Genomic DNA, 25,043 nt, shown 5'->3' on the forward strand with positions numbered 1-25,043 from the left:
TAGGAACATAAATACAACAAAATGAGAAAACAGACAAAAATATTTTAAGTGCTGGAGCTGTGTGTGTGAATGTGAACAAAGCCCCTGAAAGATGGCCAACCAAACCCAGTATTGCTCTACCTGCTCTACATCACAGTGCAAACAAGCACTGACACAGTGATGGGAGGCGAAACAGAACAAACCTGGAGGGAAGACATGGAAATATAACAAGAATCAGACAAGTGGAGTGAAAGTGTGAATTACCCAGAGGGGATCCTGTTGCCCGTAACTGCAACAGCCAAGCTACAGGCTGTGTGTCAGCCCGGACAGCAACAGCTGAGCCTCATGTTGAAACATGATGCATCATGTCAAGATTTATCATCGGGACAGACTCCTGATTCATATTTTGACAGAAGTGTAAGTAATTGACCTCTGATATCTTATAGGCTTTCAGTCTGTTGGTCCATCTTGTTCTTGTTATTGCACATAACTGGTAGGACAAGTGGTAAGTATTTTACGCAACACCCACCCTAGCTTAACACTTCCAAAAAAATACACAGACTGAGCAACGATTTAAGTCAGTCCCATATCAGTCTATGTATTTTTCTGAGGCTTTACAAGGCGCACACGCCAAAAGCGCAGAAGTGCTTGTGAAAGGTGGGTGTTCCGTCAGTGATTTGGCGATAGAGTGCCCAGCTCTTCTAACTTTAAAAACACAAATAAATGCACATATTAAGCAATAAAAACCAAACATACACCATAATGTATAGGAGAGCATGACATTTTCAGTAACAAAAAACAGAATGAAGAGCAACACTCAGACGCTTATGCAATACCATAGCATTGACATGTGATTTACACTATCACGTGATATCAGTGAATACTATCTACAAATATATATCCATATGGCAGAGGGAAGGGTGTTTGTACAGAGGAGAGAGAGAGAGAGAGAGAGAGAGAGAGAGAGAGAGAGATGGAGAGAGAGAGAGAGAGAGCAAAAGAGTAGGGAAGAGTGAAAATTGAATAGATGTGAAGAAAACAAGAAACATTGTAGAAAATGGATGGGTTGGTCTCAAACAAAAGTGCTTCCTCATTCATTGAAGGGGAGACGAGCTTTGACAGTGTCTGGTGTGTCAATCAGCCAAAGGATGATCACCTCGTTGTGAGCAATAAAGCAGTAAATGGGTCCAATCAGTGCAAGATTGAAGAAATTGGAATGTGGAAAGAAACCAGGAGGCTGAAAAGGTTCATGCGCCACAAATAGACTGAAACATTGTACAGAAAAGACCGTCGAGATTCTCATTTGCATATTTCTGTAAATAATTTCATGATTTCTTGGGCAAAACCATCAAGTTGTTTCTGTTCACATGTGACAATTAGAACCTCAACTGAAATGTAGATATTTTGTGACGCATCGTGGGCGAACAAAGCACAAATTGTTCAAGAGCGGTCTTTAAAAGTTGCGTGTGCCAGCAGCTTCCCATGAAAAGTCCCACCCAAATAAATAATTGGGAGGGATAACAAGTGCTGTGTTTTGTTGTTTTTAATGCATTAATATATGCATGAATCCCTGCAATTGTGTGTCAAGGAATAGCTTTAACCCACGTGGCAAATTCTCCTTCCGTGATTATGTAAGCATTGTAAAGTTTGAGCACATGGAATGCAATACATACAAAGTGTTTCTTTCAAGATCAACCGTTAAGCCATTTAATAAAAAAAAAAAAAACCTTCCTAATTCAGCTGCTGTCATTTAACGTGTAGAAATATTGCATGCTTTTATCAAAATGGGGACAGTAAAATGTAGGATGAAAAATACGTATACTTTGAAGTGAGATACAAGACATGACATTTTAAAGTTGTTCTCCTGCCTTGCTTCATCATTCATCTCCCTAGCAACCCCCCTCAGTGTCCCACTACTCACCGATTAGTTAGAAATAGAATTTAAAAAAAGAAAATAGAACTGGAATTGAGCCGCCTGAGAGAAATGACAGACTAATGCACTCAACATTAGAGCCTGGGATGTTTTTCTAAGACAACCACTCAACATAAACCGATAAAAGAAATTATGTGACAGCTGATGGGATTCTTGCTAATAGAATAAAGATTAAAGTAAAGACAGCATCAGGACAAAATTTGCCTATATCTATTCCAGCAAAATCTGACACGTCATAAAATTACGGCCAACTAAAATATACAAATCCAAGCCAGGAAATCATTTCACCTTTGACAGTTAATCAGTTAATTAATGTTTATCTTTCCCCATAGTCTATTATGACGCTGTATTCAAAGGCTCACTACTATTATCAAACAAGCAAACACATAGAAATTGTCACCTGCTGTCAAGATGACTGAAATCCAGCAAGTTTAACTCCCGATTATCCTGAGAGTGGTAGATTGTATCAACATCCTGAAGAAGAAATACAAAAAGATATGTTAGAGGAGTATAAAGCAAATGAGTCTGAATGAAATGACAATGCATAAATTTTAACAAAAGTCAGGTCAATGAGGTGGCCTTTCATTAAAAGTGCATATTCAATGGTAAAAAGTGTTTTAATATTCACTCTAATTCTAAATTCACTACTGTTCCCGGCATGTTCTACCGGACATCTCCGGCCCCAGGGTCAACCCAGGACAAGCTAGAGAGACGATGTCTCTCGGCTGGCCTGTGAACGCCTGGGGAGCTGGACGATGCGGCCGGGGATAGTCTGGGCTTCCCTGCTGAGGTTGCTACCCTCGGGGCTCGATCCCAGATAAGCGGAAGATAATGTATGTATGTATTTGAATGAGTTTTTCTATCTATCTATCTATCTATCTATCTATCTATCTATCTATCTATCTATCTATCTATCTATCTATCTATCTATCTATCTATCTATCTATCAATCATTAGGTAACCTTTAGTCAAGGAGGTCAGCTCCTGTCTATAAAAAATGTATTTGACCAGAATTTTATAAATATATAAATATATATATATATATATATATATATATATATATATATATATATATATATATATATATATATATATATATATATATATATATATATATATATATATATGTAACAAATCAATGCAGTTTTAGCCACCAACGCTATTCAGCATTTAGGCACGTGTGTGCACCCTGTGCATTTTCCTTACCCACTGCACTTCTTCTTTGCACCCAATTCCATTGTAGTCACAAAGAGCTGCATATGTCTCTGAAAAACCTCCTAAATGATAAAGGTGATGAGGACAAATTAAATCCCACCATGAACAAAGTTAAAAATAGCCAAGATGTCAGTAAATAGAGACTTCAATTGTAAACAATGAGGTACATGCACCATGACTGAGTTTTGATTGTAGTTTAAAGACATTGTAGATCTGGTCACTTAAAATGACTACTTCAAGACAATAATCAGATGACCATTATGAGTCTACATTAAGCAATGTAAGAGCATGCGAAGTGTGAGTAATACTCACCGCAGGTTTTCTGTGGTTCTAATGATGACTCTGAAATTGGTGAATATTGGTGAATTCCTTCAGTTGTGTCTCCTTCTGCTCGACAAATGGGTGGACTGAAAAATGAGGAAGATGCAACTGTAATATTCTCCATATCCTACAGTATCCTTATGAATTCTAAATTCTTATGCCAGGTAACAGTGAATTTTGCTTATCTGGAGTTTAATTTGTGGGGACAAAAACCTGACATGCTTGCTAGGAAAAAAAAAAAAGTACAGCAAAAAACACACATCTACATACAACTCTACACATTAAAGAGGAAAGTGACTTTTTAGCCCCTGGCCAATGCTAACCCTAAACAGAAGAATTGAAGTAGCAGGGATGTTATGGGATGTAGGGATGTAGGGATGTTATACAGCTACAAAAATTTTGGATACCAGTCAGGTAGAGAAAATGATGAAGGCAACACTTTAAAAAGACATCCTGGATGAAAACACAGCCAAGACATCAAAAGAATGGTTTCAGGGCACCTCTGTGCATGTCCTTGAGTGGCCAAGCCAGACATGATTCCGATTGAACATTTCAAGTAAATAAATGTGAAAATAGCGATGCACCAACCTGAAACTTGACAAGTGCTGTGGAATATGCCTGTGAAGTCCTGCTCTATGTATGTACATGCAACACCTTTAGTTTTCAAGTATTTGGTGTAAATGCACAATATTTTCCATCCATACATTTCCAATTAAAATAAGACTAACATTGTAGAACATAAAGAAGTAATAGTGACACAATGTGAACAGTTTGCAGATACACTGTACTATTTTATATATATATATATATATATATATATATATATATATATATATATATATATATATATATATATATATATATGAATGCAATATCCTGGAGTGAAAGTTGGGTTCATAAAAAAAAAAAAAAAAAAAAAAATCTTTTGTGATCTTGATAGGATTAAACTGATTCTACAGTGAAAATCAACAAGTCACAAGCCATCCTTAATCCTATTTGTAAACAAATCACACACAACACCTAACCACATCAGTGACCTTAATCCTCATCGCTACATTCATCATCCTCCTGCTACTCCTGGAGTGTCTGTTATCTACTACGCACCTCAAAACAGTGGCACCAATGAAGTTATAAAATAATGCAGTCAGGCTCCCTCTGTTTCTCTATTCTCTACAACACTTTTAATACATATCATTGCAGGCTTCCACAATTGGATGGCTGCCTTACAAGAAAAGAGCTGTGCTGAAGGATGGTAATACAACCTTGCACAGATAAAGAGCCTACATCCCATTACAACTTTGACACACACACACACATAGATGCACACACAAAACTGGTGGATTAAATCTAAAGGAACCATAGAAAAAAATCCAATGCAGAACAAATAATTTCATCCAAGACTTCCACCAAGGTCTTTCAAAAAATTAATATGCATTGCACAAAATGCACCTCCCATTTAATCCATCAAATTCTTGACAAAAGAAAGTAGATTTGGTGTCAGGACCTGGAAACCAATTAGATATTTAGGTGTTTTGCTCGTGAAAAAGGGATGGAGTGGCTCACAGATAAACCACATAATTTCAAACTGTTTTAGAATTTTTCGCCACTACCTTATGTAGCATAACGTAGAAGCAATCCATTAAAGAGGCAAGCCTGCAGCTATACCAGCAAGGCAAGTCTGGATGCTATTAGCTGTAGCAACAGCACCAGCTTGCACAGGATTCTATGAACTCTATAAATGTGAAATGTAGACTGTATGGCTGCCTCAATACTAATAAGAAAAACAAAGACAAGTCCTACTTATGTGTGCCTAAACCCCTTAATTCAGAATGTAAATTAATCTCAGAAAGGTCTCTGCATAGTGTGGGTATTCTTTCGTCAGAATACTCCATTTTAGCAATGACAACAATTTGGCATGTCACTCGGTGGGACAAGGAAGGGCCCTGTCAATATCTTAATGTCACATCCATTCTCCAAATGTGCCTATTTTACACCTAAGGCTAGGACCACATTACAGCCTAAAGTGACACAATTCTTATTGTTGTTGTCACTATCCGAACCGTATCTAATCTTTTGACGGAAGTGTGAACGACACAGATCGTATTTTTTCAAATGCAACCCAAGCTAATTGATTACATAGTACTAAATCCAATATGTATCCAATCTTTTGACATGCGACTTTAGTCTGAACAGTCAGGTCGCATTCATCCGACTCAGCCTTAAAAAGCATGCTACAAACGTCGCAATTCCTCACTCAAACTAAAATATGTTTTAATGCTTATGGTGCTTGTTAAAGATGGTTTGGTAAATTTTATTAACGTAATAATACTGACAATTGGCATACTTTTGGTCTTTAGAAAATGGATGTGAAAACTTCATATCGTTTTCCTTCTACTTATGAGTGACAATGCCGCTAGGAAAATTGATCCTGAGGTCCTTAGAAAAATAGGCCATTATGGGCAAATCTTCTATGGATGCTACACTCAGGATGTTGAATTAAAGCAAAGATTATTCCACTGTAGATGCTAAAAATGAGCCAAGGCTTTGTCTTAAGATCTCAGCCCCCCAGGGTCAGTTGGATAAATTAGTCGCAATGATTGCTGGGTGTTAGAATGTAGCATGACACAAAAATGGGCTGGATGAAAACTATGTCGATATAAGGATTCACTTGGCTGCTGAAGTGGAATGCCGGCCAAAAGTGAAGCAGCCAACATCCCAAAGCTCTGTCGAGCACAGTTGCAGTGGGCCAACTTGTCTTTGCTTTACAGCTTACACAACACAAAAACAGGAAGACTTATTTCCTGGAGGCAACAGAGCGTCTTTGATGCTTACGCATAAATGGAGTTGTTGAAGACTCGGGAGAGGGCGTAGTTGATGTGACTGACCATGTGATCCAACTGGTCCTGAGTCTCCAGTCTCAGCGAATAAGTTGTCTTGTCTGTATCAATTATAACCTGGAGGATGAAGATGGTGTGTTTGTCTACACATTTATTCAGGCCAGGCAGGGACTTATATGAATCTTTTACAATGACGGTACCTGATGTTCTTGGTAAGTGTTCATTGCACGTATTTCCAGGAAGTTGAACGTGACCTCCACCTTGAACAGAACAGACCATCATTATTTTGTTTAGAACTTTGTTTCTTGTTCTCACTCATGCAATTTCCTAGCACCTTAACCCTGATTTTGTATAGTCGTGAGATGTAATTTTATATCAGAAAAACAATCTTGATTGTTCCCCAGCCACTGAAATCAGTAAGGATGTCTTTTGTATCTTTGAGTCTGTTTTTGACCCACCACTAATACCAACACAGGCAGAATTTATGGGCATGTGAAAGTTACTGTCTGTGATTTACATCTACGAAAGCAATTCATAGAAAATTCCAATCCTCTCAACTTCAAAGATGATGCAGACATAATTCAAGTGCCCCATGAATTTGTGCGCAAGAGATTGCATGGCACGAGAATGTAAACAAGGTTGAGATAGCAGAAGTTGTATTTATGCCGGTGTGGCTTTTTCTCCACCTCGCTCAGTGCTGACAACATCTGTGATAGAAATGCAATAAAGAAATGCCTTTTAGAAGGTACTGACAACAGAAACTCTGAATCAGATAGAAAGTCACATCTATTTTTTGATTGCATTTTAAGCGCGCATTAGCTAAACAGACCAAGAATGAGTTTCAATAATATAAACTGTCAAGTTGACAGTTCTAAAGTAACTTTACTTCTCAGTGTCCTATGCAAAAAGTAGATTGCAATAACATTCTAGTAAAAACAGCATAGTACAACAGTGAGTAGTTAAAATAACTTCATGAACTGATGTGATGTTTCTTTCTCAGATCAGTTGAGATACGATATGAGTCAATGCCATGAGAGAAAATCCCTTGCCAACAGCAACACTCTTAAGAGTGGACACCGCTGAGCTGGCTGGCGTCATGGGCATCGACTGTCCATCAAAATCTGTCCTAACGTGATATCGGCTGTCTGTGATGCAAAAAAGGGGAATGTTGCCCTTGAGAACTGTGCCAAGTAATCTGATATTGTGGTTATATATTCAAAGTCGTTCAGTTTAACTAGTTATAAGTATTGATTGTGGTGTTATTTTTAGTTTTGATTATTAGTAGTTTTGATTAAAATCCAATCAAATCCAACTTTATTTGTTAAGCACTTTAAAACAACCACAACTGACCAAAGTGCTGTACGGAAAAATAAAAACAGTAAAGACATAAACGCTAAATCTGATAAGACAAATGAGTAAGTGTCAAAAATAGAATAAAATGAAGGTTAAAAAAAAATAAAATAGCGAATAAACATGCATGTCATACTTTTTTGACTAATTCAATTATATCAATCATAAAATATTGTTCAATAAATTAATAATATTTCAGATTATTTATTATTAATGTAACTATTTTTTTTCAAACAGGCTGCCGACTGAAGCTCAATTTATTGAAGAGTCATTTGTACCCATATTTTATAACAAAACGCAACTTCATCATTGCCAAATTTGGCACAGACACTTTAAACCAGCTGAGGTCTGATTGTCATTGTTATCATCTCCACTTCAAGCAGGCACTTTTATATCAATGCTCTGTGTGCTTGTAAAATATCAAGATATCAAGGTTAGGGAGTGAAAGTCATAAAATTCAAGTGAGGGAGGGGAACATCTACCTTTGTAGGCACTTTGACAGCAAAGAGATATAGTCTCCATGTTGCCAGGACCTGGGGGAGAAAACGCTCATTTAGTCTGTCACAGAGTACCAAATGTAAAATGCATTATCACAAAATAAAAAGACCTTCTGTATTCAGACCAACACGTGGCTTTAATATTTTACAAATGGCTTGTAAATCACGGTAAGCACTTAGACATGAGCCATTTCTGATTGTGGATGCGTAGCAAAGCAAATATTATGGCAAGTAATATTTATAGCAGCATAAGCTCAGGGAAAATAACATCCTTTATGACTGAGGAGTAATTTTGTGAGAGAAAACTCAGAAAATGAGGACAAAAGGACAAAGACAAGATAAGAATGGAAAAAAGTGGTCTTTTACTGAAAAAGATGAACAGACAATTGCATAACGATGTTAAAGAGATTAAAGCAATTCAAGCAGACGCTTGCATGAAGAAATTAGCCTTTATTGATTACTTGTCATAATCAGTATGTTGTGTTCAATGAAAACAATGCCATTACTATTAATAATGTATGTATAATCATCTTTGGAGTGGTTGCAGCACTGCACAACTTTCTAACCAGTATGAACTCAACAATCTCATGTACATTCTTTATTAAATTCTTTATTTCTTGAGCACTCAGAAAAAAAAACACATTGGTAAGAATGTTCTGTTTATATTAAACAATAAATGACAATAATACCCATAACAAGAATAATATTATTAAAAATAGCTTCATGACATCAGCCCCATTAAGAGAGTAGGAAGGAACAAAACTAAGATCAGCAGTACAGGTAATATCATGGTCTAGGCTTGCATGGCTTCATCTGGAATGGGGTCATTAATCTCCATTGATATAATGGTAGATGGCAGCAGTACAATGAACTCAGAAATTTGAATAAATTTTATGCCAATTTAAAGACGGAACTCAACTAATTGGGGGATTCTTCATTATAAGGTAAAATAATGGCAAAAAACCCAAAGGAGTTCATCAGGGGCATGAAGAGGTAGTTATTAAAACATATTATTAAAACAAAAAAAGCAAGTGTGACAGAAATTTAAAAGAAGTATTTCCCTTTAAAAAAAAAACAAAAACAAAAAAAGCCTGGAAAAGATTTTTATGTTGATGGTCCACAAGCTAAAAATTTGTAGCTAAATGCTCATTATTTATTTCAGTCTTCTTTGATCCTCAAATACCTTTCCTTGCATAAAATGGGGTGTTTCATGAATGTAACTAGAAATAAAACAGATGATCTTGTGTCTTATATAAACTTGATACAATCAGGAATTTTCAGGTTGACACACCTCTACAAAATTGGATGGACATCAGTGACAGTTCCTCTGGACTGGTAGACTGGTGTGGTGGTCCCCCTTTTTAGGAAGAGGTACTGGAAGGTGTGTTCCAACTATAGAGGGGTTACACTCCTCAGCATCCTCGGTAAGTTCTATTCAGGGGTGCTGCAGAGAAGGTTCCGTCAGGAAGTCGAATTTTGGACTCATGAGGAGCAGTGTGGTTTTCATCCTGGCAGTGAAAGTTGGGCAGTTGGACCTTTTTTTCTGTCAAGAGTTTGAGATGTCCGACTGCGTTTGAATGCACTACATAGTTAGCAGCTGCACTGGAAACTTTTGCTGTATCAGTGCGTTGATTTTGGTAGAGACATGATGTAATGTAAATAAAAAGGGAGATGCAAGGATCTGAAGGCTAACTGGTAGCAACCACCGCTTTGATGGCTAACTTCAAAATAAAACCATAATGCGGGCAGTGCATTGACATCTGTGTTGCTTTGTGTGTTTATTTTGAAATTGGCTTTTGCAGCACACCCTTAGTGTGTGACGTGTGTTGCTGTTACTGACCTGGCAGTGCGTCAAAGAATTACACAGAATCTGACAAAAAGTGACTGTTTAGTTTTTAAATTAATAAAATCAATTGGGGGTTATTATACAACAATTCTGAAAAGTATAAAACAAAGAACTGACTTTATTTTGTGAATTGATTTTTTGGCACGCCTCGAATGAACAAACAGTATTCTGACCATTACTGGTTATCAGTATTAGTGCAAAGTAAAAACATTCACCATACAGTATTCTCAAAGAATATATACTATATATACAGGATATTCACATTTGCCCTAGTCGTGACCTATAGTAAAGTCGCATGCAGTAAAAGCACATGGCATCTCAACACAGACAAATACCAGGCTATATGTTCTCTTCATCTGTGTCTTGACCATAAAACCCTTGCATCGTGCCCTCTGTCATTCCAGATTTCTCTTTTCATCTCCATGGAAATTTGTTTACTGACGCCACCCTTTTCCCTAATCCCTAATCCTCCCATCTCCTAATGTGTTACAGTGTCCCGTCTGCATCTCATCCTGCACTTACCCGTTCTACAGTCTCCCTTTCTCTCAACTCCCCCATCTCCTTTCGAGCTTCAGTATTTCTATTCTTTTTCTGCTCTGTCGCTTTCAATTCCTCAAGGCCTCCCTGGGCTGAATGGTTAATGGCGCCCTGCTGAGGGGTGGTAAGGAGAAGAAAGAAAACGAAACGTACAAAGCGAGCAAGTGAGACAGGGTGGGAGAAAGAGATTTGCATCCAGATAATATAGTCTTCTTTTACTCTTTCAACTTTCGCTTCCGAAGACAGAAGAAGCTGACCTCTCAGTGATATGTGCTTCCAAACAAACTTAAGCAAAGAGTTGAGAAAAATATACTTGTAAGAAATGACATTAATATATGATGTTATTTCATTTCGCGTTCCAGCGAGCCTTTTAAGTAAACTGAAGCCAGTTTAGAGGCAGTATGAAGCATATGCCTCGGACCAAGAACAAGTCGCAGGGTACAGTATCTCCTGCTTCAAAGACAATCTGGCAGGTCTCATCATAAGAGAGGCATCAATAATTCAGGTCTTCAGATGGTTAGATTTTATGCTGAACAAGAATATATTTAGGAATTCTTCTTAATTCTGTAGGCATATTGTTAAAACTATGAAGGTATAAATGAACAACAAAAAAGTGGCGAGCAATGTGGTGATTGAAGAGATTTATTTGAGAAGGAAACATTATCACAATTTATCAGCAATTATTTATTGCCACAGTGCAATGTGAGTATGATTTTCAATTAGCTGTGCTTTCCTATTAACAAGCTTACTTTTGCAGACACTCCCTAAAGTAATAATGTCACTGTGGTGGGATATTTTGTAATTCAATCATAACCATACTAAGTTTTTTGTTTGTTTGTTTGTTTTGTTTTTGTTTTTTTTTGGGGGGGGGTCTTTAAGAAAATGGGATTTTATTGGGAAAAAAAAGCTAAAGCGGGGGTGAGGTCGTGAGACCAATCGGGATGATCTTTTCATCTTCAAAGATAAGGTTTTATTTTCCCCCCAATTAATAAAGCATTAATAAAGTACAGTGCAGCTTATCTGTAGTTTTCTTTACAGATAAGCACCCCAACTGGGGTCACTATCAAAAATTCCCAAAAAAATTCACGATCAAAATATTGATTCTGAAATGGTATTTTACTCAGCACCAGGGGTTACTCTCCACTAGTTATCACAATTTGGTTGGTCACTGTTGTGTTGGTGCCGTATTGAATGATCCGACTGGGTCGGTGTGACAAAATTGAATTTTCTGTTCAATTTTTGTTGTTGTGGTTAATAATCCAGTGCTGCTTATAGTCCGTGGTATATGTGGTATATGGTATATTTTGGGCACCCACACTCACAAACACACCTAAGGGGAATTTGGAGTGTCCAATTTACCTACCATGCATGATTGTGGGAAGAAATAGGAGTACAACAAGAAAAGCCCTGCTGGCATGGAGAGAACCTGCAAATTCCACACATATAGGCCGGAGAAGGAAGCAAACACGGGACCTCTGAATTGTGAGGCAGACATCCTAACCAGTCTTCCAAATCTAAGATAGCCTAACCTAGGCTACCCTTATTAGGGAATATGGCCATAAGAAGCAAAACTCAAAGGTAAATAAATCCTTTCTATAAAATAGTATTTATGATGTTTTTTTTTCTATACATGAATATTATATATACGTAGCACTTACTATACTATTTTGATTCATTTTTTAAATATTTATAAACAATTTTGATGTTTTTACCTTTTTATTCTTCGCAGTTAAATTGGCAATTTAACTTTGATCTTATACCTACATTTGCATCCACCTATATATATATATATATATATATATATATATATATATATATATATATATATAGGTGGATGCAAACTACATTTGCATCCACCTATATATATATATATATATATATATATATATATATATATATATATATATATATATAGGTGGATGCAAATGTATATCAGCTATATATATATATATATATATATATATATATATATATATATATATATATATATATATATATATATATATATATAGCTTAAGTTACATCAAGTAATTTTAAAAACTATTAAACATGTAATTCTATAACAAAATTTGATTTTATTGATGTCATATTTGGTTAAAAAACACATCTGAGTATTTTTTCCCCCCAAAGGATGCAGAAACTACAGGCAACTTAAAATAAATAAATAAATAAATAAGTTATGCATATTGATAGCAGTCTTGAGCAAATATTTACCTGCTTAGGTATTGGCTTGGAAGGAAAACAAAAACTCAAATACTAATAACCCCAAATATTACATCTGGAGTCCAGCCACACTGTCCTACGCACAATAGACTGTAAAGGTTACTGGGACACCAATAAATTACACTGAACCGAAGGACAATTTGGAGACGACTGATCACTTTTGCAGCAAGTGTAAGCTCTGCTGCAAAGCTTCGACTGTCTTGGATTTTTTTTTCCATCTATCCAAAAGAACATGTGTCCGTTCAAATGTCACTAACAAGATGGCTTGGCAAATAATCTTTCGTTTTCCCCACACCAAAATCATTCAGCCATCCCTAAATGAACCTCTCTTTGTGCAGTGGGTCAAGTCTTGATGGAACAGAAAAGGACCTTTCAACTGTTCCCTTGATGTCAGTATCAAATAGCTGACCAAGATGAAGAGTTAGAATTTAATGGGAACTAAAGTGTCCATCCTACCATCGAATAATTGATCTGAATGGATTTAATTGAGCCCTAAGACCTTTGTCCATGAAGTGAATTAGAGGTCTCATAAATCTCACATGAGAAACAGAATGGCATTTTTCTTGAGCAATAAAAACCCTTCCATATAGCATCAAGTAATACTGTATGGAAGAATCCCAGCTGTTATCATTAATCATCCCAGAAAACAACTTTGGCACTCACTTTGTTTTAGTTCAAAGTTCAAAGTTTTATATTTAACTTTTTGAGTCACCAGCCTCAGTCAAACAAGCCATGTCAGTGTGTGTAACATGATAAAAAATTAAGAGGGGCTGGTAGATGAAGGTGAAAAAAGACAACATAAAAGACAGCAATGCCCTTGCTGAGATTGCACTAGTTTGAAGAACCGGTTGGCCCCATAACAAAATGTCGAGGGTGTGTTAGAGTGCAAGTACAAGCTGTAAACAGAAATAATGGTTCCTCTTGTGAGGGTTGCAGCCAGTTGAGGGCAGGGGTTTGGGCGAAGGGGGTGGTAATATTAATCATAAGATGTCAGGATTCAGTTCTTGTACTTCAAACAACATAGTGCAAATCACAGTATGTGTATGTGGGCCTATGTGCAGCATGTTACAGCAAAGCCTCTGAGGCACAAATCTGCGGATCAGAACCAGATTTGGTCACTGGTGGTATTTGTAGCTCAATCACAGGGGCATTGGAAAGCAATCTGACATGGCAATTGCTTTGCTACCTCATGCTAGCATAGCAATAAACATGTGCTACTTGTGCACATACAATGTTGCTAGCTGGATAGCTGGTTACCACTCTACTAAGCCTGCCTTAACACACATCCTTGACATCAGCTTGGTCTTTGAAAGCGAAGATGCCCTTGGTCTAGTCAAGAGTGGATTTTTAAGAGGTCAAAAAATATAGGAAATGAAACCAGATGAGATGACGGAAAGGTAAAAGACCACAGCTTGCCTTTTATTCTTTAGATCAGTCCAGTGCCTAAAGGACATATTATGCACGTTTTTCACAATTAACTTTATAACAGGTTCGATCAATTAAAAAACAAAAAAAAAAAACAATGGACCAATCTAGGCGTGTTCTGATCTGATACTGACATCGGCTATCGATCCAATATCACCCCCCCCTCCCCCCTAGAACTATCAGAACACACTTTGCAAATGTATTTTAAAAGAAAACACCACAGATTAAACAGAAAATTCAATGTCCAACATTTTATCAAGCAGTGTGTAAATAAATAAATATTTAATAATAATAATAATAATCAATGGCATTTGATGACCTAAAAACCTTTAAGCCGATTTTGTGCTTGTCAATTAGTGTACAGATGTGAACAGTAATTCACAAACTACATTGGCTGGGGGATGGGGGCAATTATGTAATAGTGATGTCACACTTCAGCAAACTCTAGAACTGCTTGCTCGCAGGCAGATAACTACATGTGCTTGCTACTTTAGTTTTCCGTAATACACCCTTTATAGAATGGCAAAAAAGCAAATTTGATGTGTGAGTTGCAACATTAGCAACAAAATTAATAAGTAGCAAAGTTTACATCGACTACAAAAACCGGCTGAGAAATGGCAGGGAACTGCTGCATGGGATCTTGAGAAATAGCGTTTGAGGGCTAAAAATGAACGAGTGAAGAAACTCTAAAAGTCAGGAAACAAACCTAAAGAAAGGAAATTAAACGACAGATACATAAAAGATGGAATGCTTTGTGTGTATTGGTAGGACTGCAGGGCAACACTTATTTGTCTCCTCATGAGGGAGGAGAGAAGGTCAGCAGTCGCACTTCATAGACTCTTCGCCACGGGCTACCAACATGTGGTATGTTAATCAAGTAAGGCTCAAGTCCTAATTACAGCACTGAGGGCTTATATCACGCACTGTCAGATGGTAAATATGGATAGTCACAGAGTGGCTCCATGCAGAGCATCACGCATAGAGGAAGCGTGAATACTAACAGAGGAATGGTAATACACACCATTACACAAGCATATTACACAGAAAAATGGAGTGTTGGCAGAATGGTGCAAACATGAGATTGTACCATTGCCTCTAGCGTTAGTCGTCACTGATATTATGGCTCTGTATTTGTATTTTTTCACCGCTCAAAGATTTAAGTAGAAAAACTGTGCTGTTCTATTACAAAGGTGCAAACCTGCTCATGCAATTCAGTTGACTTATTTCCTCTTTGTTTCACACCACCAACACTCACCAGTGTAAAAAAAAAGTGCAAACCAATCCATTCCAATTCATCCAATTTTTCTAATCTTTGCACCCCACAATTACACCATAAAATACTGGATAGTCATCTAAGAAATAACTAAAAATAATTGATTTAAAAAAAAAAAGAACACTTAAAAAAACGTTTTTTCTCTTTGGAAAAAATACCTTATTAAAACATGTCTGTAAGCTCATTAAAAAATATTTTATAAATTTATCAATTTATTAAAATAAAGTGAACCATTAAAATAAATGGATGAGTAAAACTTACCAATGGTTTTTACATGGTCTTTCATCTCCATTTCTCATCTATTTATGACGGCAAAGCAACCTCAGCAATGCTATTTACAGCTTGGAAACACAAATCTTGGGTCAGAATTTCCCAGTGTGTCAATGGCAGTGCAAATGACTCATTGTCTTCCTTGTGGCTCCTTTCTTGTCCTGCTTGTGTGTTTTATAGCCCGTTCACATCAACAAAAAAGGAGCAGATAGCAATATAAACTAAAATGTAAAAAAAAAAAAAAAAAAAAAAAACATTTCTGAATGGTTATGGACCGATTGGGCCGGTAGCGATTGTTACTGATAACCGCTATTTGGAGCCGATATTTATTTGCAGTAAAAGTGTAAAAACCGGCGTAAAAAAATGGAATAATGCAAACACTGAATTTCACTGAAATGCCTAAAGCATGTGTATTAAACCACACAAACAGAAAATAATAGCTCCAGAAGTGTCTCATTTTCCCAGACTTAGAAACATCTCTTATAAAGTTGAATTCAATTAATAGTTCTCTGAAAAATTTCCATAGAAAATACAGTAAAAGTTAAATACTGTATAACACCATTGACTTATCTTTGAACTTTGATAAAAGTCAGGGTGATGAATCCTGAGGTGGGACCACAAATTGGAGGTGTTTTTTTGTTTTTTTGTGACTGTTGCTCCCATGCTGATTTGACCATTGCATGTTTTGCACACAGCCTACCCTGGTGTTGTTGACCAAATGAAATACTATACTGCCAAATAAAAGTGGTGGTGCCACCAAGTTAAACCACAACAATGAAGACCCTTGGTTCATTCTCTGCTTTAATTGCCAACATTGATCACATGTGAGGTGAAAACTGTAATTACAAATGAAAAGTGCACTGATCTCATTATAAAAGCAATTTGACAAAAATATACCTTAATATCGATACTCATATGTACTCTGTTCAAAAACTTAGAGACAAATAAATGACAGCTCTTTATTATACCTATATATAGTACCTATTATAGGATGTTTCATACTAGATTTAGTGAGATCACAGAAGAAGCAATCTTTACATTCAACACCACAAATTTAACCTCAAACCACAGCACTGCTGAAGCCTCACAAGAGGGACCTCCGTGGAACCATCAAGCGTAAAAAAGTCTCGGATGCACCCGAGTGCGTTCAGCACTGTCAAGCAGGGAAAGTCTCTTGCGGTAATGGGCCCATTATTAGTTCGGAGCAATGGAACTGCACCGGATAAAAGAGAGCAACCAATCAGGACAAATAAGTGGCGGAAGAGCCAAATCAACAACTGGGGCATCACCACGTACCAGAGATTTCATCCCTACTCTCCCTATTGCCACTTATAAATCATTTTCCTATACAGTGGTCCCACCCTTGTGCTGCACCCCAACCTCCTCCCTCACACCTCCCCCTCTTCCTTTGAAGATGTGCTTTGTTTTCCAAGTTGTCCTTATTCCTCAATAGAATAATGAGGGTAAAAATGCAGGGAGGTTTTGGAGCGCTGAACTGTATGTGTTTGCGCGTGCATTTGAGCATGTGTGTGGACCTTATGACCGAAACACGGATGTTGAAGCTCCTCGAATGGATTCCCCACGGTGGCTCTTGTTTGTGATGCCTGTATCTGGCACTGTCGATGTATATGTGTGTCATAGCAGACAGCTGGATATCATCAATATCCAGGGGCGGAAATGGGGCAGACAATAAAAATAGACAACACCAGACATTATAAGGAATTAGAACATACAAATGAGTGGTAAATTTGTCCACATGGAGAACCAGCTAAAAGAAAGTCCCCTACTTGGGGGGAATAGCCATCACAGACAAGATAAATAGGTCTTCATGCTGAACAGTTTTCACAATTTCAGAATATGACATTCAGAATTATTCCTCAACACTACCACTCAGCAAAATGCCTTTCGTGCTCACTCCAGAGAAATGATATAAAAAAAGACATTCAAATATTCCTCCTGTGCTCACCATTACACCTATAAGATTGATCAATTTTACAGATTGAAACAAGAATGAATACATTTGAATGATTCTAGAGGTCCTTATGTAGGGTTAAAAAAAAAAAAAATCTTGGAACTAATTGAATTGCCAGTGATTGAATAGGACCCAATAGTTTTTTATAGCCTGGATTAAAGATACAGGGATGTAAAAGGAGAGAAGGGCACAAGGGAGAAGTAGAGGAGAGTGAGAGGCAACTAGCATGCCGGGGGGGTGGCAGAACAATCAGGGGCGATGATGAGGAAAAGAGTGATTGAAATGACAGGGAAAGGGGAGGTAGACAGAAAACAAAGAGAGAACATGACAGAAGTGGTGGGGAGGGGAGGCAATGATGGCGAAAGGAGGGTAGTGGTATGGCTTGTGGTGGGTGGGGCGGGGGGGGGGGGTCCTTAGGACAAAAGCAGGGAACAAAAAAAAAATTAAACTCATTAATGGATACGTTTGAGCTTGTTTTGCCTCTTTCGTTAGGTGATACAAACCTGTCTAACTATGATTATGTGATCAGCTGCTAATGTGTTTGACCACTTCATAATTTGTCAAAGCATAAGTGGCCTTGGCCAACAAAGCACCTTGAATGCAATACAGCTCCTTTGGGCAGTATTCTCTCTCATACAACACACAGGACTCTTTATAAGAAATAAATAAATATTAAGTGACATATTGTACAGTACAATGTCAGGCTCACACAAGCACGTACCAAACTCTTGCCTGTGGCATTAAGGCCATCCTGCCACATCTAATAAACTCTCTGGTTGGATTCAGTAGGCCATGACACCGTGTCCACTTTGCTCTGCTAAGGCAGCATCTGCCTTAAGCCCTGATTTTCAACGCGTCTGTTTAATGTGACAGGATGCCTAATCTGTGACTTTTTACCGGTCTTTCAATTTGTCTCAATTAAGCTCAATTGATTTTCGCTTGGCTTCGAAGAAGTTTGTGTCGTTCAAGTCCATCTTCATGAGGTCACACATAAAGATGCCTTCACTTCAGCAATCAATACCTCATTGAGGTGATTTGCCCTGGAAGCGGAGTAATATGGATCTAAACTCGACAATTTATTGGGGTTTCTTACCAGAATTCTGTCTTCTGATTTCCCGCTTCTGGTGTCCAGTCTGATAGCAATCACAAATTTAATGGCCTGTTTGTCCAGCACTTTCCTGATGCTCTCTGGGAGGAGGAAAAAAAGCAGACAGATATGCATCAAAACAGTTGAAATTAGTAGTTGAATTAATAGTGGGTAAAAGCCTAAAGGCCAAAAAGATTAAAATCCATCAAAATCATGAATCATAATTAGTAGGGAAATATTACAATCAATGCAATCACCAACAGTGTTGTGAAACAAACTTAATTTAGGATAGCTAAAATTCTCAGAAATTGAATGAATAAATAACCTATACATCTGTTATAAATTGGATTTGGAAAAGTTTACAATTGATTTACATTTGGATTTAAATCCTAAGTGGCAGACAGTGTGTTTGTCTTGCATGTTTTTTTCCCTTGCTGCAGCTGAACACTAAAATACACAATTAAAGCAAAATCACTTTTTTGATGTGTATATATACATATATGGCTGGCTGTATGTATAAAATGGTTCAAGCTATCTTCTAAAAAAATCATCTCATTCTGGCACCATTTTATTACTGTTGTGTAATTTTTATAATTACTTTAAAACTTGTCCTTGCAAAACAAAAACAGCAAGTAGGAGAGGAAAAATCCACTCTCTGAATCTTGTGTTTTTTTTCTTTTTGCCACGGTTTTCAGCTTTGCGTGGTATAAGTAGGAAAATCAGTGATGTATAGTAGAAATAGGTTTAAAGAAAGGCTGGGTAATAATTAGACAAAAAATTAAAACATAAAAAACAGATAAAAAATTAATTCAATCAATTTGTCATTTTAAAAAATTACAATTTGATATTGGGTAAATTGTGAAATTTAGGTTTTTCACAAATGGCAGATTTCTAGAAAGGTGGCTTATAACATATGATAGTTATGATAGTTGTCTATGATAGTTACTGATGACAGTATGCACAAGCTATGAATGCTGTTTCTATTGAAACTTTTTAAAATCAGTATAAATAATTTTTTATTCATTTTTGTCTCAACATTTTGCACATTTTATTTTTAAATAAATCAAACCTTAAAAAAATGTTGGGTTTATTATTTGGGTTAAAATAATAAATCGTCAGGAATGACTGGGAGGAAAAAAATATTTTTACGTTAACATAATTTATTTAGTTTTTTTTTTTTTTTTTTTTGCAGTTTGGGAGTCCATATGTTGAATGATTTTTTTCTGTTGGTGGTACAGACATTGATTCAATCACTGATTTGATCCGATGTTGAAAACAAAATTAATGACCAACATTTTGGCTTCGTAAAAACTTGTTTGTTGTTACTATATAGTATTTTGATTGAACACAAAAACTATTTACTAACAAGATTTTGACCAGTTTTAGAGAGCTAGCTTCATAATATTTTCAAATTCAATCCATTGAAGGAGACATAGTATGTGATTTATGTATATTGTTTTGTCAACCATAAATCGTCGCTTATCCTCACAAGGGTTGCTGGCTTGCTGGTGCCTATTTCAGCAGACTTTGTGCTGTAGGCAAGGGACACTCTGGACAGGTTGCCAGCCAAATGCAGGGCACACAGAGACGAACAGACATTCACACACCCAATCACACCTATGGACTATTTAGAGTGTTTTTGCATGTTTTTGGAATGTGGGAGGAAGCCAGAGTCCCTGGAGAGAATCCACGTGGTAAAAGTTTGAAAAAATATAATATTTGAAAAATACAAAATATTTTATTTGAACTGAGTAAGATCTTGTATAAAGGTTTATAAGTTACATGTGAAAAATAAGAAACATGTATGTGCAAAAATACCACCCGATGTGAAAAAAATCTTCATGCATTGAAGCCTTTCCCTTTTACTTACTTCCCCCTACAAGGAAAAATCTATCTTTTGCATAATAGGGAATGTTTTTCTCTGCGTTTACCTAGCAATGAAATTCACAATAGCAAAAACAAGCATCCAGCAAAAGTCTTGGTTTATGTTTAACGCGCCGACATGCGTTTTGCAGCACTTTATACTCAGTGCGGCTTTCCCTCGCAGCCAGAAGATATTCTCCCATACTCTAGGTGGCAGTAAATTGAGTCTACAGCATACAAATAACACCACTCTATAACAGAGGTAGAGAATCTGAGTAGATTCAAACGATCTAAATTCTTGCAAGCGTTTTGTAACCCTCGACTCTTCCTAACATGGTGCTAGTCAAGAGTTGTTTACAGTTTTTCGGTCACATTAGTACTTTTCAGCCAAATCATAAAGGTGTTTGTACCAGTGAACTTACATAAGCAATAGTTCGTAAGCCATGTTTTCCGCTTGTAAAAAAAATTCCAGAAGGTACGCGTTGCAAAAAATCTGACCCGCGCAGACTCCATCCGGAGTGGCGTGGTTGCCGAAATAACGTCATTTGATGCGCTGAGCTCTCGGACGCGTCAAGCTTAAACCAGAAAGATATTATGCAAGAAGTTGATGTAAGTATGAAAATGAATGTTTATTGTAGATTTGGCAAGTTCTTTTTTTTTTTCCCTATTATGAAAAGTCCACGATTGTGAAAACTTTCTGGCTGCTAACACGATTTTGTTGTAGAGGAATTCTACAGTATATATATTTATGCTGATAAGAGTAGAGAGAATTGTTTTGTCTTTCTGATGCGAAACAATATCTATATTAACATTTGCGTATAATGTACAGAATACAGGTGTAGGACTAGATAACATTTTATACTCTACTTGGGGAGCGAACAGAATAAGAATTTCACTGTGTGGTGTAGTACTATACATGTAACAATAAAATCTCTTTGAATCTTTTGAACATGTAAACCTTACTGCAATCTAAACTGGAAATAATCGTAATTTATCTGCCACAATAATCTAAATCTTAATAGTGATGCTGAAGCTCTAATTTAAGTGTAGAATCATTTTGTAGTGCTGCCTTACTGCCTAAGGCTTCAAAAACTGAGCTAGAAAGATTATCCAACACACACTCTTAACAGAGAAACTCTAAACAAGGCCTCATAATGTAGCTGCGCTATTTTTAGTATCAGAGCTCAATAGAAACAACCTGGCTCACTCTAGTAAAACCTGGAAAGATATGATGCTGCGAGGTTGAAGGACAGAACTGTCCAAGTCTAGTTCGGTCATCCACCCACAAGCTCTACCAACAGCAAGTGTGCATCCAGCAGAGTAGTAAAAGAAGCAATGCAAGTCTACATATCCAAAAATGAATACAGTGTAAGTGTACTCAAGTGACCTGACTAATGGAAATGTGGAGACGCCTGCAAATACTCATGCATCATATGTGTTGAAGACTCCTAACTCTAATTTTCCTGAAACAAACATTAACTTTACTTACTTATAGAAAGAACAGTGAAATGTATTGAGCAAAGGTGTAACTCAACCAAATACAGACTGCTATCCACCACAATAAGCTTGGGTAAAACCCAAACACTTAAGCTTAGAGCCTTGGTTGAACACAGACACTCCCAATGGAATAAAGGTCAGTTGGGGGTAAGAGGTAGCACTCAGATGGGTCAGTGCCGCTGTTCCACTTTAATTCATATCCAAATAGCCTTTTTGGCACTTTCATGGACCTGCTCACTCTGATGGCGAGGCCACTATGGTACCATTGGTTGAGACCTGGCAGGTGTGTTAATGACTTAACGCAGCATGGCCAGACAGAAGGCGCTTGACCGGGATGATCTGGTTAACAGCGAGATTAAAAGTAGGCAACCCCGTCCGTCAGGATAATTAGCCACGAGAGACGGACTAACACCTCAGCGTCCAAACATGTTATTGTGTGCGCGTGCCCTGTCAATCACCGCTCAGAAGCTCACCAACTTAACGCCAGAAAGAAAAATGAAGAGATCAGTGCCACACACACACACACACGCGCGCGCGCTATCACACTCATACCCGTTTTCCGCTGCGCGATAAATTTCACAGCGATAATTCAAGCCGAATCTATCCGAAAGTGGATAAAATTACAACCTTCACTGATTCGCCGAGCATTAACTCCAATTTTGCCTTCAGGGGGCATTTACTGCGCTAGCCTGCGGCAGTTAACTCTTAACTGGAGGAGAGAAGATGTAAATCATTCAAACTATTCACACGTGTCTTCCAAAACACTCCTGTCAGTCTTCACTTCCGGGGTGGCGAGCGGCGTTGGGTTTGGAGGTTAAACATTAGGTGTAACCCCAGGGAAAAGTCATTTTTAGCTCACCTGTCATTTCCCTGCTGACACTGGCAAAGCTCGACGCTGTGGCGTCTTTGGAGGCCATGGCGCGCACAAATCGTTGCTTATTTCGGCTGATCCTCCACGACTCCGTAAATGTCCCAAATGCCTTCAAACGTGCCTCCTGCTGTCCCCTTTGCGCCACCGGCAGCTGTCAAGCGAAGCGATGCTGTGGCGCGCTGCTCACAGTCGCTCTGGTGGGCGCACTTGCAACACTCCGAGGGGGGGTGGGGGGGGCGAGAAAGAGCGAGCGAGAACGAGAGAGAGAGAGAGAGAGAGAAAGAGAGAGAGAGAGAGAGAGAGAGAGAGAGAGGGAGAAATAGAAAGAGTGAGAGCAATAGAAAGAAAGGGGGAGAGAGAGAAATAGAAAGAGAGAGAGTGAGAGAGAGAGCAATAGAAAGAGAGAGAGAGACAGAGTGAGATAGAGAAGGTGAGAGAGACAGAGAGAGGGGTTAATCAGGATAGATTTATTCGTCAGATGCTTGCAAATTCCTCGTTATATGCATAGATTAGCATGGATTTTACACGCGTCCTCTAGATGTGTCCTACATGTATTGCATAAAACCTCATCCTGTAAAATAAATTCATTTGGAAAAAAGGGCCATGAGGCCGATTTGTAATATTTAGTTTAGTTTGATACAGCTAAACTATTGGTGTCAAAACTATGACAAGCTATTTTCTATCATGTTATATTAAAAAAAAAAACTATGACCTAGTATTTTTAGTATCTACAAGTACTAGGTATCATTGGCACCAGTGTTTACTTGGTACCATTCAATACCAAAATCCCAAGTATCACACAGTTCTAGTGAGAAATAATATGCTGTATTTGGCTTCTCTGTAAATGAAAATACATTTTTATACTAGAATAGTAAAAGAATGCCTCTTAGTACTGCCTCCCAAATCTCGATATTTAATTTTGAAATGCAAAAAACATTTCTGATTAAGAATAACATTTTTTCTCTAAATTACCTAGGAAGTCTTTAAATGTTATGCACCTTGTGCAAATGCACATGTTGGGGATTTAGCAAAGAATCCCCTGTGCAGTGGGTTTGTTGTTGTTGTTTTTTTGGTTTGTTTTTACTGTGTATGCATCATGTGACTCGATTTTTGTCTTCGCTTTCTCCCATGCCCTGATGCTTGTCAATAAGCATTTTGGAAAATAATAATAATATAAATTTTAAGATATTTCAGTGACAGTTGTAGGTTTTACTTTCTTTAACAGCAGGTCACCAACAATTTTCTGTCCCATTTATACAGAGAAAGGAAAAATGTGCCTGTTTCTAAAACAAATAAATCTTCATTTATTTTTTAGTGCTTGATTGAGTGAGGATGAGCAGCTCTAGAAAAAGAATGGATGGATGTAATTTCCGCGGGGTGCATGTTCAATATCACAATCTCGTTTTCATGATATTGAACACATTGCATACTGCAATATCATGCTACCCTAGTATACTTTATATATAATTTGGTTTTAAAACTTTTATATTTTTCTACTGCATCAAGTAATCCTGAAATTGAGCAATATATTGGATAATTACATTTAGTACGTTTGTGCTTGAAGCATGAGAGCACTACTCATGTCGACAAAACAATTTGGGATGAAGAATTTATGGGATAGGTTAAAGCTGACGATGACAATGATGTATGATTCATCCACTCATCTGAATGACTGCCACTTGTCCATGCTGTGACTTATGCAATCCAGTTCTGATTTTTATTTTTTTTTTAGATCGTTTCAACATAGCCAGATTTTCAGCCAGACAATGTCCCGTACTCACTTCATTCTATGAGAACCATGCTCTTGAAAATGCAAATGAACGAGCTGCCTGTGTGCCCTTCATGTGGTGGCCCAGCTGTGTCATGGTGTCATTTCCAACTTTGTCCTTTGAGGGTTCTCAGAGAAAAAGAATAGTGCAGTGTGTGCTATAAACTTGCCTACTTGATTCGATATGTGTTAAACACCTTTGTGTCTGTGTCTCACTGATACTTTATACATGAAAAAAAAAAAACACAGTGGGGGTGGGGGCAGTGCAAGAGCAATACT

At 37.4% G+C, this 25,043-nt stretch overlaps 1 protein-coding gene across 5 annotated transcripts in view; it reads right to left on the bottom strand.

Annotated features, from left to right (window-relative positions):
- The window catches only part of carmil3 (capping protein regulator and myosin 1 linker 3), a 68,126-nt gene extending 44,941 nt beyond the window's left edge, over positions 1-23,185 (bottom strand). For all 5 annotated transcript variants that reach the window (XM_088429934.1, XM_088429936.1, XM_088429933.1 and 2 more), the window contains exons 1-8: positions 22,985-23,185; positions 18,772-18,866; positions 8,118-8,168; positions 6,486-6,545; positions 6,281-6,402; positions 3,440-3,534; positions 3,119-3,189; positions 2,313-2,386 (exon numbers count right to left, since the gene is read on the bottom strand). In XM_088429934.1, coding sequence (XP_088286060.1) covers positions 2,313-2,386; positions 3,119-3,189; positions 3,440-3,534; positions 6,281-6,402; positions 6,486-6,545; positions 8,118-8,168; positions 18,772-18,866; positions 22,985-23,042 — 626 coding nt within the window. In that variant the 5' untranslated portion in view covers positions 23,043-23,185. The remainder of the gene's footprint in view (positions 1-2,312; positions 2,387-3,118; positions 3,190-3,439; positions 3,535-6,280; positions 6,403-6,485; positions 6,546-8,117; positions 8,169-18,771; positions 18,867-22,984) is intronic.
- Positions 23,186-25,043: the final 1,858 nt, after the last annotated feature.

Source organism: Hippichthys cyanospilos, chromosome 12 (assembly GCF_059441005.1).
Source record: "Hippichthys cyanospilos isolate Australia breed blue-spotted pipefish chromosome 12, RoL_Hcya_1.0, whole genome shotgun sequence".
Taxonomy (NCBI): Eukaryota; Metazoa; Chordata; class Actinopteri; order Syngnathiformes; family Syngnathidae; genus Hippichthys; species Hippichthys cyanospilos.